At 46.2% G+C, this 12,489-nt stretch overlaps 2 protein-coding genes across 6 annotated transcripts in view; both read right to left on the reverse strand.

Moving 5' to 3' along the window:
- Nucleotides 1–9,751, reverse strand: part of LOC128107024 (putative mitochondrial import inner membrane translocase subunit Tim8 A-B) — a 95,660-nt gene extending 85,909 nt beyond the window's left edge. For all 4 annotated transcript variants that reach the window (XR_008216914.1, XR_008216915.1, XM_052732404.1 and 1 more), the window contains exon 1: nt 5,924–9,751. The gene's annotated coding sequence lies outside the window, so the exon portion shown is untranslated. The remainder of the gene's footprint in view (nt 1–5,923) is intronic.
- A 118-nt stretch (nt 9,752–9,869) lies between these two features.
- Nucleotides 9,870–12,489, reverse strand: part of Ubac2 (UBA domain containing 2) — a 184,008-nt gene continuing 181,388 nt past the window's right edge. For both annotated transcript variants that reach the window (XM_052732403.1, XM_052732402.1), the window contains one exon: nt 9,870–11,024. In XM_052732403.1, coding sequence (XP_052588363.1) covers nt 10,917–11,024 — 108 coding nt within the window. In that variant the 3' untranslated portion in view covers nt 9,870–10,916. The remainder of the gene's footprint in view (nt 11,025–12,489) is intronic.

The raw sequence follows: 12,489 nt of genomic DNA on the forward strand, positions 1-12,489 counted from the left end.
TCAGCTATGTGATGCTTGTGGCAGCCTGGGTGAGAGACAGGCCATCTTACCCTTGGGCACACTAACTCAGTGCACCAGGTCAACCTGAGGTGTCTTGAATGCCTCAAGATGTGGGTGCCTCTGTTCCTCTCCAATTGTGGGAACCTGGAAAGTTGTGTTGTTTTTCTAAATTAACTAACTAATTTTATGTAGCTGAAGTTTTCTCCAGTCCTGCCCAGCCCCACAGACCCTGTAGCCGCTTGTAAAATAATCACTCAGAAGCTTTATATTAATTAAAATTGCTCGACTATTAGCTCAGGCTAACAACTGACTAGCTCCTTCACTTAAATTAACCCATAATTCTTATTTATGTTTAGCCACATGGCTTGGCACCTTTTCTCAGTTCTGCCTTCATATCTTGCTTCCTCTGTGTCTGGCTGCCTTTCTCTTCCCAGAATTCTCCTTGTCTGTTTATCCTGCCTATACTTCCTGGCTGGCTACTGTCCAATCAGCATTTTATTTATCAACCAATGGGAACAACACATTCACAGCATGCAGAGCACCATCACCCATCATTTCCCTTTTTCTTTCTATTTAAAAGGAAAGTTTTAACTTTAACATAGTAAAATTATATATAACAAAACAGTTATCAAGCAAGAATTATAATATTTAGTCTATTTGTATTTGGCAAAAATAAAAAGATATCCTATCTATCCTATATTTGTGAGTCCAAGGTTTCATATCTAACTTATCTCCTATCAAAACCAAGGAAAGGCGTTGGGGGGAAGGTGAGGGGGACGGGAGGGGGGAGAACAAGGGAATCCGTGACCGATATGTAGAACTGAATTGTATTGCAAAATAAATTAAAATAAATTAAAAAAAAAAAAAACCAAGGAAAACCATAATTATAACTACCTAGTTTTCAACTACATCAAAGACCTCAGAAGGATATAATATTACCTAAGTAAAAAGGAAAAGCATTGTAAGCAACTTCCAAAAATCTAGAATGATAGAGACAGCTGGCTATCTGGACAGTTACTCAAAGTTCTTCTGCAATGTTGGGGCATCCATTCTTTAGCCTACAGACCTAGAGTCTCTCAGTCACTTCTCTCTGTATCCTGTAGAATGTCTGGCAGTTTCTTCTGCAAAGTGGCAACCTGAAGGACCATTTCATTTTGCGAAGTTCAGTGATCACCTTTCTATGGTCCTGCATGTCCACTTTATACAACATTTTGTCAAGCAGTCCAGGCAAGAACAGTTTCTTGCCCAAATGGCTATTTTTGCCAAGAAGAAGATAAATTCCTTATGGAGTGTCATTGATGCCCATCTTTTTCTTTGAAGTAAATCAGTGCTGCCAGGAGCAGACATGTCTCACTGTCCAGAAAGTCTAAATTTTTAAAACATTTTAAATGCCACATTCTGTATGTCTTTGAGGTGTTTGAAGATTACCTATCTATCTGAAATATATCTATGTATACCCAGAAAACTTAACATGACTATAAGTTTGACTATCATAGAAGACTAATTATTAATCTGTTTCTCAACTATACATTACAATTTCAAATGAGTTGCACAAAATACTTTAAACAAGAGTAGAAATATACATACAGTATAACAAAATTAACTTTAAATTTGTATCAATAAACTAAAACCCATAGAAATGTAAAATATTTCAAACAAGTAGTTGCTCTTTAAAAGTAGATTCAATAATCTACCCTTTTATCCTATCATATCTATATCCTATATTTTTATATCATACCCTCCTTTCTTCTTTTAGAAAGAGATTGACTATGACCAATAACAATTTGCAACCACGGGCTGGAGAGATGGCTCAGAGGTTAAGAGCACTGGCTGCTCTTCCAGAGGTTCTGAGTTCAATTCCCAGCAACCACATGGTGGCTCTCAACCATCCGTAATGAGATCTGGTGCCCTCTTCTGGCCTCCAGACATACATGCAGGCAGAACACTATATACATAATAAATAAATAAATTTAAAAATAAAAAAAAAAAAAACCATTTGCAACCACAATCTAAACAAAGACAAACATCCATAATCCATTTTTTGGGAGTGTGGGCATAGTTTTCTAGCCAATTCCTGCTGATAGGGGGTGCTGGTAGTCTCATGGGGATCAAATATGTTGCTCTGATTGGTTGATAAATAAAGCTGTTTGGCAATGGTGAGACAGAATAGGGTTAGGTGGGACATTCTAACTAGAGAGGAGGAAGGAGAAATGCAGAACAGGGAGATGTTGCCAGCTGCCACCATGAGAAGCAAGATGTAAAGATACCAGTAAGCCATGAGCTATGTGGCAAGGTATAGATTTATAGAAATGGGTTAATTTAAGAGGTAAGATCTAGCTAGCAAGAATCCTGAGCCATTAGGCCATACAGTTTTAATGAATATGAGCCTCTGTGTGTTTATTTGGGTCTGAGTGGTTGCAAGGCCCGGGCAGGACACAGGAGAACTTCAGCTACAATTTTACTTTTAAATATTCATGTGTATGAGTGTTTTGCCTGTATGCATTAATGTGCACCATGTGCATACCTAGTACTCAAGAATGCCCGAAGAAAGCATAAGACCCTCTAGAACTGAAGTTACAGACTGTTGAGAGCCACCATGTGGGTTCTAGGAACTAAACCTATGTCCTCTGCAAGTGCTTTTAACCACTGAGCCATCTCTACAGCCCCCAAAAGTTGCATTTTTAAATGCCCAAGACCCATGATACCTACAGTATCTGGATCCTGGCACATGCTCTGTTGTCTTTGATGGTTCTGAAATGGGACAGAAAGCATAAGTGTCAGGCCCTAGGGAGTGAGTTCTCTAGAGGTGTGTGTGTGTGTGTGTGTGTGTGTGTGTGTGTGTGTGTGTGCACAAGCACTGTGTACACCCACATGCATGATAATATGACTTCCCTTGGTAGGCAGTACATATAATATAAACTACAAGAAATTGATGGATGTTCTGTGGCAGAAGAGCAAGAAACCTTGGCTTTGTACCAACTCTTCCCAAGAGAGAGGTAGACAAACGTCTCCTAACCCCATCAAGGGTACCAGTGACAGAACAATGAAATGATTCCACCTGAGTCTAGTCTGGTGAGCCAGTGAGTTTATTGGACTTTTTTATAACATCACTAAAAAAGGTCCCACTCAAACCTTGGTAACCTTCTCAAAGCTGCACCAAAGGAGTCCCCCCTTTTAGTTATATTGCACCTCCAGAGGCCATGGGAAGCTGGTGGAGTATCTGGAATCTCAGGTGGGAGTGTTGACGACACCCCTCCTCTTTTGATGCAGCTTTTGCAGGCCTGATCTACAGAGAAACTGCCATGGTGGACAGCTAGGAGGGATGGTATTAGTGAGTAAGCTGACGTACAGGGTATGGACAAGGATACTAAGGAGAGATTGCCTGTGAAGCATGCCTTTCAAAAACAAACATTTGTAAAGGGGAGAGGAAGTAGCTTGTGGGTGGGGAGGTGTCTTAGTCACTGTGCTGTTGCTGTGAAGAGACACCATGACCAAGGCAACTCTTATGAAAGAAAGCACTTGATTGGAGGCTGGCTTACAGTTTCAGTGGTTTAGTCCGTTACCACTAGTGGGGAGAATGGCAGCGGGCATGGCAGGCATGGTGCTAGAGAAGTAGCTGAGAGCTACATCCTCATCCACAGGCAAAGCCTACCCCAGTGACACACTTCCTCCAACAAGGCCACACCTCCTAATCTTTGTAATTCTTTCAAAAGAGCTGAAGCATGACAGATGGAGAGCCACATCATCTTGGGCTACCTTTCAAACAGTGCCACTCCCTGGTGACTAAGCATTCAAATACATGAGACTGTGGGGGCCATTTTTAATCAGATCACCACAGGAGACAACATGTGTTCAGGAGTGCCCAGGGAGGAACTATATACCTCCATCTGGACTCTCGGATTTGGTGGGTAACTGGGGATGGTTACATAGTCATGTAATTAAAAATATTTTGGAATGTTTTTTATCTTCAAAATCAGATTCTACCTTATTAGCATTTTTAAATACTAAGAAGAAACCATGAATATAGTGTTTAAGAAACAAGCCTGGTATCTGAGAAATGCCTCAGTGAGCAAAGGTGTTTGCAGGAATCATATAAAGATGAGAGGAGAGAATCATCCCTTCCAGTTGTCCTCAGACCTCCACCCACGTGCAATGGCATGCACTCATCCTTAATATGTGTGTGCAGGCACATCACATGCACACACATGCAAATAATAAATACAGACTTTAAAAAATAAGAAAAGTGTGTGAGGGACAAATGTAGCAGGAATCCTAAAGAGTCTTTATTAATAAAACAAACCGGAGCCAAGTATTGGGGTGAACACTGGAAGATCAGAGAGACAGAACAAGCCACAGCTAACCTCACCTGGCCAACTTCTCAGCTGATCCTGTTTCCTCAAACTGGAAGCCTCTGAGTCTTATCCAAATGAAATCTCAGCTGAACTGCTGCTAGAAGCCCGAATGCTTCACTAGCCAAATGCTTCTAGTTTCTGGTCCTCATGCCTTATATACCTTTCTACTTTCTACCACCACTCCCTGGGATTAAAGGCTCGCTTTCTGGGATTAAAGGCGTGAGTCACCATGCTTGGCTGTATCCTTGAACACATGGATTTCTGCCTCTGGAATGCTAGGATTAAAGGTGTGTGCTACCACTGCTTATCCTCATGTTTAATATTGTGGCTGTTCTGTCTCTGACCCCAGATAAGTTTATTAGGGTGCACAATATTTTGGGGAACACAATACCACCACAGACAAACTTAGGCTCCTCATCCCTGGGTCCCCACAGCAGTCCCCAGGGCTGGGCAGAACTGGGGAGGCGGCTTCTCAAGCCTGTGGAGTACTGAATGACTTTGTCATAACAGGGTTTTACTTCAGGTATCTGTTATGACTTGAGTGTGTCCCCTCAAATTCATATATGGGAGTTGTAATGCCTAGAACCTCACAGTGACCATGCAGACTGTAAGGAGGTGAATTAAAACAAAGTCACTAGCATGGGTGCTAATTCTGGACAGGCAGGGATGGAGGGAGGCCACACGAGGGCACAGAAAGGCACCATCTTCAGGAGAACCAACCCTGTGAGCACCTTGATCTGGGCTGTGCAGCCCCTAGAACTGCAAGGAAACTATTTTTGTTCTGGAAACCCCTCTGTGTTTTGATATTACTGTCTGAGATGACTAACAGTGCCTTTGAAAATGCTTTGCATTTTCTTTTGCTGTAGTTGGGATTAAACCCAGGCCTTGTGCATGCTAGGCCAGTGCTCTACTACTGACCTCCTTCTATCCCCACCCTGTGTGGTTGTGAGAGTGCGTGCATGCATGTGTGTGTGTGCATGTATGTGTGCATATGTATGTGTGCACACATGTGTATATGTGTGTGTGTGTGTGTGTGTGTGTGTGTGTGTGTGTGTGTGTGTTATGCATGTGTGGATGTCAATCCGTGGGGGGGAGCACACATATATGCACATGTGTAACATTTAGAGTAAGGATGACGTATACTGGAGACTGACCTTTTAGTGTCCCTCTAGATACCACAAATGCAAGGCTAGCTGGCCTCAGAGCTGTAGAGAATCTGTTCTCCCGTGTTCAAGTGTTGGGGGCCCTACTGTACTATACAAGTTAGCTTTGCTCTCTCTGCAGGCCAAGTTGATGCCCTACATTTCCAGACTGAGTTTCTTCCAGCCTTGAGTTGATTTTTCTTGCTTGCTCATCAGTGCTTTCTGCTGAACACTTCTGCTGAAGTCTGTTAATCTTATCTCCTTTTGTAACCTTTTTCTCATGCTGGCGTTCACTAAACTAATGCAGATATGAGTATGGGGACATGATGACAGGCCCAGCAGTAACCACAGTCCTTTCCACACACTCAGATGCACACCTGCTCTGGCAGAGGCACCAGAGGCTGAGTTCATGTTCTTGCAAACACTTACCTCCCCTGTGAAGAGGCTCAGATCTCCCACCAGGCAGGTGGGCTGAAGGGGCCTTCTCTAGATGGATTATCAACAGACGGAGTCAAGGTATCCTCAGTCACTGGCAGCTTTGGATGCTGCCTTCATCTGTGCGACGAAGACGTTAGTCAGCAAGACCTCTGACATTCTTCTCAGCTCCAGAATTGGGTGAACTGTGAGTGCAAGAGCCGTAAGTGTATCAGAGATCAGTTTCCTTGTGAGTTCACATGAGTGCAAGAGCCGTAAGTGTATCAGAGATCAGTTTCCTTGTGAGTTCACATGAGTGCAAGAGCCGTAAGTGTATCAGAGGTCAGTTTCCCCTTGAATTCACAGGTTTTGCCGTTCGTCAGGCTTTGATGTCTGTCTTTCCGACTCTGTGGGTGGCCTGCCCCCAGGCACCCGTGCACTGCTATTGGTGTCCCTCTAGGGAAACTCTCATCTACACAGGGACTGGGAGTGGGACGAGGGGCCACACAGTGTTAAACACTAAACCGAGAGAAGGGAGGAAGATCCCAACAGGGTACTGGCTCTGGGATACTGTCCTGTTCAGTTGCTACGATCAAACATCTTGTACTCTCTGGGTGGGGGCTGCTGGACTCTCAGCATGCGCAGTGCCAGGAATTAAGCAGTTGTGACACTCAGAGCTAGTGAAGAGTTGCTACTGCTTTGCTTGAACAAGTTTTACTGGTGATGTCTCTCTTGACTGTCCCAGCCTGAGCAACTTTTTCCATTCTCCTGTCCATTGTACCTCCCATGGGGATACTCTCATCTACCCTCACTTGCTAAAATGGGTAGCCGATAAAGTCTGATGGTGGCCTATGGCTGCTGAGCTGGCCCAGGCAGCTGGTTCTCTGCACGTCAGGTCTCACTGAGAGATGGCTGCGCCTGTGCCCAAGCCTCACTGACTCAGATGTGCCCACTGCTCTGAAATGAAGTAAGTTGGATATTATGAAAATTGACGAACAGCAAGTGAGAAGGTGGGAAATGCAGCTTGCTTAGCACGTGAGACTCCATGTGTTCGATTCCTGGCACTGAGAGAGGAAAGGAAGGTGCTTCCCCTAAGAACTGAGCTGAATGTGTTGGCAAATGGCTCCCCAAACATCCGCTGTCAGAACAGGAGTGTAACAGCCAGACTGGGGGGACTAGAAGAGACAGCCCCTGACGGCTCCATTCAGCGCTCAATTTTGATAATGAAACCCTAAGTGGATCTCAGTGATGTGCCGTGGTGTGGGCTGTAAATGACTGGCCTGTCATCGCATCACTCCAGAGGCTGAGCAAAAAAAGGAACTGCTGGGATTTCGAGGCCAGCTTGGGCTACACAGCAAGGCCCTAGGAAGGTGACAGCAGGGGGACCTAGCTCCCTCCTTCCCATCAGCCCTGTCGCCCAGGGAGAACACTGTCCCCAGTACAGTATTCTCTACGTGGAAAGATTTTCTTCCCACTTCTTCACTGTGTCCAGGGCAAGGGATGGAAGCAGAAGTCCCTGTGCTTGTGTGTGTGTGTGTGTGTGTGTGTGTGTGTGTGTGTGTGTGTGTGTGTGTGTGTGTGTGAAGGCTCACTGGCTTGGCATATCTGTGCAGACTTGTTAAAACCTATCTCTGTGAGCCAGGACTGAGCCCTAGTCTCACACGAATAAAGCTGTAAGGACTCCAGGGGACTTCTGCCAGTCTTCTAGGAGTTTGGAGTGCATCGGTGTCTGCTGCATTTGGTGTGCACCAAGAGGAAGATACAGTGAACTAGCTGAGGGGCTGGTTTAACGGGGAGAGTGCCTTGTTTTTTTAAGCAGAAAAAGTCCAGCAAATACTTGACCAAGCCAAGCCTCTCGCAGAGAGGGAAACTAGTCTAGGCCTCCTATCGCATAAGAGACGGAGCTCCAGCTTAGAGAGCAGGAGCAGACTGAGCCATGGTTTGATTATTTTAAAAGTTGTTAAGAGAGAGACTGGTGACATGGCCCTGTGGGGAGGAGCACCTGCTGCCAAGTCTGACCACCTCAATTTAATCCCCAGGACCCACACGGTGTAAGGAGAGAACCAACTCCCAAAAGTTGTCCTGTGACCTCCACATGTGTGCCGTGGCACACACACAATCAATGTAAAAGGTTAAAATAATGTTAAAAGAATAAAACCAGATGCCTGCTCCCAGTTTATCTTATTTCTGATTGTTTGTGTGAATGACTTTCAAGCTGTAACAAGCTTTAGATTACAAAATTTCTAAATTTAGAGCTCAGGACCACTCCAATGTGTGAAAAACTTGAGCATTTGACTGCTGCTAGTCTGGTGGGAGGGAGCCAAGGCCCTTCTCAGGGTCAAGGGCCATCCCAAATACGGCAGTCTGCTGGCTCCAGCCTGGGAGTGAGGCCTTGTCTTGGGGCCTTAAGTCGGGGTCTGCAGTCAGACCATTTTGGGGAATTCTTCTAGAACCTAAGAAAGGCATGGGATCCTGAAGTGAGACAGTAGCCCAGCAGTCACCCAGTTGAGGCTCCTGTGGCCAAGTGCCACTCTATTCCCTCCCCATAAACACATACCCAGGGCCCTCAGTGCGAGTAAGCAACTGAGGTACTGAATATTTACAAACTATCATCCCTGCCCTCCAGGGTCATCACCACCACTGACACTAGGGGAACCTACCTACTAAAAGCTCTCATATCCCAGGATGTGCACTGGTACTTAGGAGAATTTATGTTAAATATAGTAGAAGTGCTAGGGTGGCGGCACATGCCTTTAATCCCAGCATTTGGGAGGCAGAGGCAGATGGATCTCTTCAAGTTCAAGGTCAGCCTGGCCTACAGAGAGAGTCCCAGGACAGCCTGGGCTACACAGAGAAACCTTGCCTTGAAAAACAAACAAAGAAATTCTATTTCTTTAGTTAGTTATTGGTATGGTTTGAATGTGATGTTTTATTTTGTCACTATGGATAACTTCCCCGAATCTTTCCTATTTCGGTCTGGAATCTGCTTGCCTGAAAACGCTCTCTCTTACCGTTTGCACAAAGCCAACAGCCTTAAGGCTTTTCTAGACCCAATCAAAGAGCTTGATGATGCTTCCCTCTGGCAGGCATCACCCACTGAGGCCTTCCTTTGGGGTGCAATCGACCTGAAAGATTTCCAAGTATCTTGTCAAGGTGGGATGTTCTCAGGTATTCAAAGTCCTGCCAGGCCACTGTGTGCAGAAGACGGGGTGGGGCAGGAGTGGGGCAAGAGTGGCAGGCGGGTTGGACAGGACTGAGAGCCTGAGGCTGGCAATGGCAGGAGACCAGTGCTGGGCACTGTACCTCTAAGGAAGGCTCCAAGATTGACTCTGGAGGGGCAGAGTGTCACTTAACTGTCAACCCTCTGCGGGACTGAAATGGAGGGTTCCTGGGGCAGGATGGGCCCTCCATGAAACGCAGTCCCAGTTGGCAGAGAGCCCTTGTCCTCCTGAATGCAGTCTCTAACTGGACTCCATACAGGGAGGCTGCGCTGTGGGAAAGGCTTCTTCTTTTCCTTGGCGGGGTAACTGTGGGAAGGTGAGGAGACCAAGAGACAGTGGGTGTCTGGACTGTGGCTCCCTGTCTCAGCAGTTCAGAGAGGGTAGGTCTCAGAGTGTCCCTTTATATCCCTGCCTTCAGGGGCAGTGTCCCATGGCCCTGGCCAGTAGAGGAAGGTGGCCACTGTCCTCACACGCTGAGCTTGGCGGGTGGCCACAGCTGACTTGCAGAGCACCTAACCCTGTTCTGAGCAGCAGGGTCCCAGGCTCAGAGTCAGAGACATGGTGCAGTGACAGCAGTGTGCTGCCCGTGGTGACTCTGCATGGCAGGGACAGAAGGGAATGTTCACTGCACAGACCCTCAGCCTTCCAGAATCCTGAGTAGTCTGTGTCCATTGTTCTTTTTGGTGGAATTGCCTAGAATAAAGTTTACTTAGAGAAGTCTAATAAAAATGACTGAAAAGTAAAACACATAAAAACTTTATTGTAAGTATCACACACCTAAATTTGCATCAATTTGACACATTGCTGCTCATTTTGCAGAACACACCCACCAGTGCAGTTTGCTTTAGGACAATCATCAACTTCTAGAACTGTTTGTGCTCACAGTGGGCTGCCTCCTGCCTACACCTCCCTGACTGTGCCCCACAGTGGGTATTGCCTCACCCACTACAAGGGGGCAAGGATGGGGCTGCTGCCAGAAGAGCTGGTGGTGTGTGCAGAGGGCCAGCAGGTTAGCCCAAGTGGGGCTGAGCCACACCGACCAGCTCTGTGCTCTCTGCACAGGCCCCACAAGTTTCTAGAAAGCAACTTTCTCTGCTCACTTCACCTCTTACTCTGTTTCACCCCTTAGCCTGAGTGGCTCCCATAGGGCATTCTGGGCAAAATAAACCCCAGTTAGGTATTATGGAGTATTCCAGAACCTGAAGTTGGCACTGGATTGTTATTTTTACTGAAAGCAGGGAGGAGTTGGGACAGATTCCCTAGGCTGGAGGGAGCTCATCTCCTGCTTCCTCCCTCATGGAGGCCTGGAGGACACTGTCCAGTGTGTGGGCAGTATGGGCAGGACAGCCACTGGGATGTGAACACAAATTTAAGAGAAAAAATAGTCCATAAAGAGTAGTGTGACACATCCTTCCTGGTGTCACGTGACCTGCCCCTCTACTGAGATGAGGACAAGCAGACTGCTCCACATGAGCATCATGACAGCTGTTCCCATCCGCGTGCTATAAACTGCCACAGAAACCTGCAACTGTCATGCATTTGAACATGTTAAGAATGACGATTCTCCAAACTGAGAAAGGCCCAGTAAAAAAATAAAGATAGAAAATACATGCTAATTTAATGGCAAACTTATCTGATACTACAATGGTAACCATCTTGGAGTTAAGGACAGTGTATGGTGGGGACCACCCTCTCCTCTTGAGGACATCTGTGCTGGAGTCTGCTGGGTCTTCAGGCTGATGTGGTGGCAGGGACATGCCACTGTCACTCAACAGCTGGGCTGAATGTCAGTGCTGCAGCAGGAAGTTGGTGGCCACATTGAGGTCATTGTTTGAGGCCCTCAGGGCCTCCAAGGCATCTCCTCTGGAAAATCCCATCTCCATGAGCCGGGCAACCTGCAAAGAGAGCAGAAAACTGAGGGCCAACAACACTAAGTGTAGCTGGAGTTTTCCAGTCCTGCCTGGCCCATGGTCAGGACAAATCTCTCTCACCCGCCAGTCCCACAGCGGCTCAGACCCAACTGAGTAAACACAGAGACTTATATTGCTTACAAACTGTATGGCTGCAGCAGGCTTCTTGCTATCTAGTTCTTTTTTTTTTTTGTTATCTAGTTCTTGTATCTTAAATTAATCAATTTCTATTAATCTATAAGTTGCCACATGGCTTGTGGCTTACCGGTATCTTTTACATGTTGCTTGTCATGGTGGCGGCTGGCAGCGTCTCTCTGCCTCAGCCTTCCACTTCCCAGAATTCTCTTCTCTGCTTGTCCCGCTTATACTTCCTGCCTGGCTACTGACCAATCAGCATTTTATTTACACCAAGCGATATCCACAGCAATTAAGTTCTTCCTTAGCCCACATGATTTTCACATGACTTTGTGGGAAAGCTCAAAGCTTCTAAAATAACCAGAGTCAGTTCATTTCTATTCCCAGGTCAGATCTGACAATAAAAGATTATTAAGTCTAGACCTGTAATCTAGCCTATAATCCCAGCAGTTGGAAGGTGGAAGCAAGAGCACCAGGAGTTCAAAGTTAGCCTGGGCTACAGAGTGAGTTTGAGTCTAGCCTGGGCTACATGAGACCCTGTCTCAAAAAACAAAACAAAACAAAGCTGAGAGGAGGGTTCATCTGATAAATCATTTGCCTTGCAAGCACAAGGGTACTCCAGTACCCATGTAAAAATGCCAGGTACAGTGGACTGTATTCCAAGGAGGAGACCCAAGGTTGTCCTCTGGTGCATGTGCTCTCTCTCTCCTTCCTTCCCTCCCTCTCTGAAAAAAAAAAAAAATCAACAAAAACGACTAAAGGTAATCCAAGTGTTTACTATATCACAGGAAAATCTCATGTGATCCTTACTGTATTCATTACTTTTCTTGGCGCCATGACTAAACACCTGACAGAAAGTGACTTATGGGAGAGAGGGTACAGTCTGCCATGGTGAGGAGGGCATGGCGCAGTCATGGAACTGTGACTCCGCACATCTCAGCGGACTAGGAACCAGCCAAAGTGGAATGCTGGAGCTCAGGGGCATCTTCCTGTTTCCCGCTTTGTTCGGACTGGGAACCCAGCCACAGGAGGGTGCTGTTCGCATCAGACACACCCAGAGGGGCACCCCATTAATGCCCTAAGCGTCTCCTAATCCAATCATGCTAATAACCAAAAGTAGCCATTACACAAAATAGACAAGGAAACAGAGCTTCTGAGGCTCTGACGCAGTGGGGTCCACTGGGGCCAGGCTGTGAGAAGGCCACTGGCCACACTCCTGCGTCAAGTGTGATCCTGGAGGGAGGCTCTGAAACAGGCATGTGTGCATGTGTGCACACACATGCCAACAAGTCCATCACTGGAGTTGCACTCCTGA

The sequence above is a fragment of the Peromyscus californicus genome, unplaced genomic scaffold (genome assembly GCF_007827085.1).
Source record: "Peromyscus californicus insignis strain IS unplaced genomic scaffold, ASM782708v3 Scaffold_12__1_contigs__length_115047231, whole genome shotgun sequence".
Classification (NCBI taxonomy): Eukaryota; Metazoa; Chordata; class Mammalia; order Rodentia; family Cricetidae; genus Peromyscus; species Peromyscus californicus.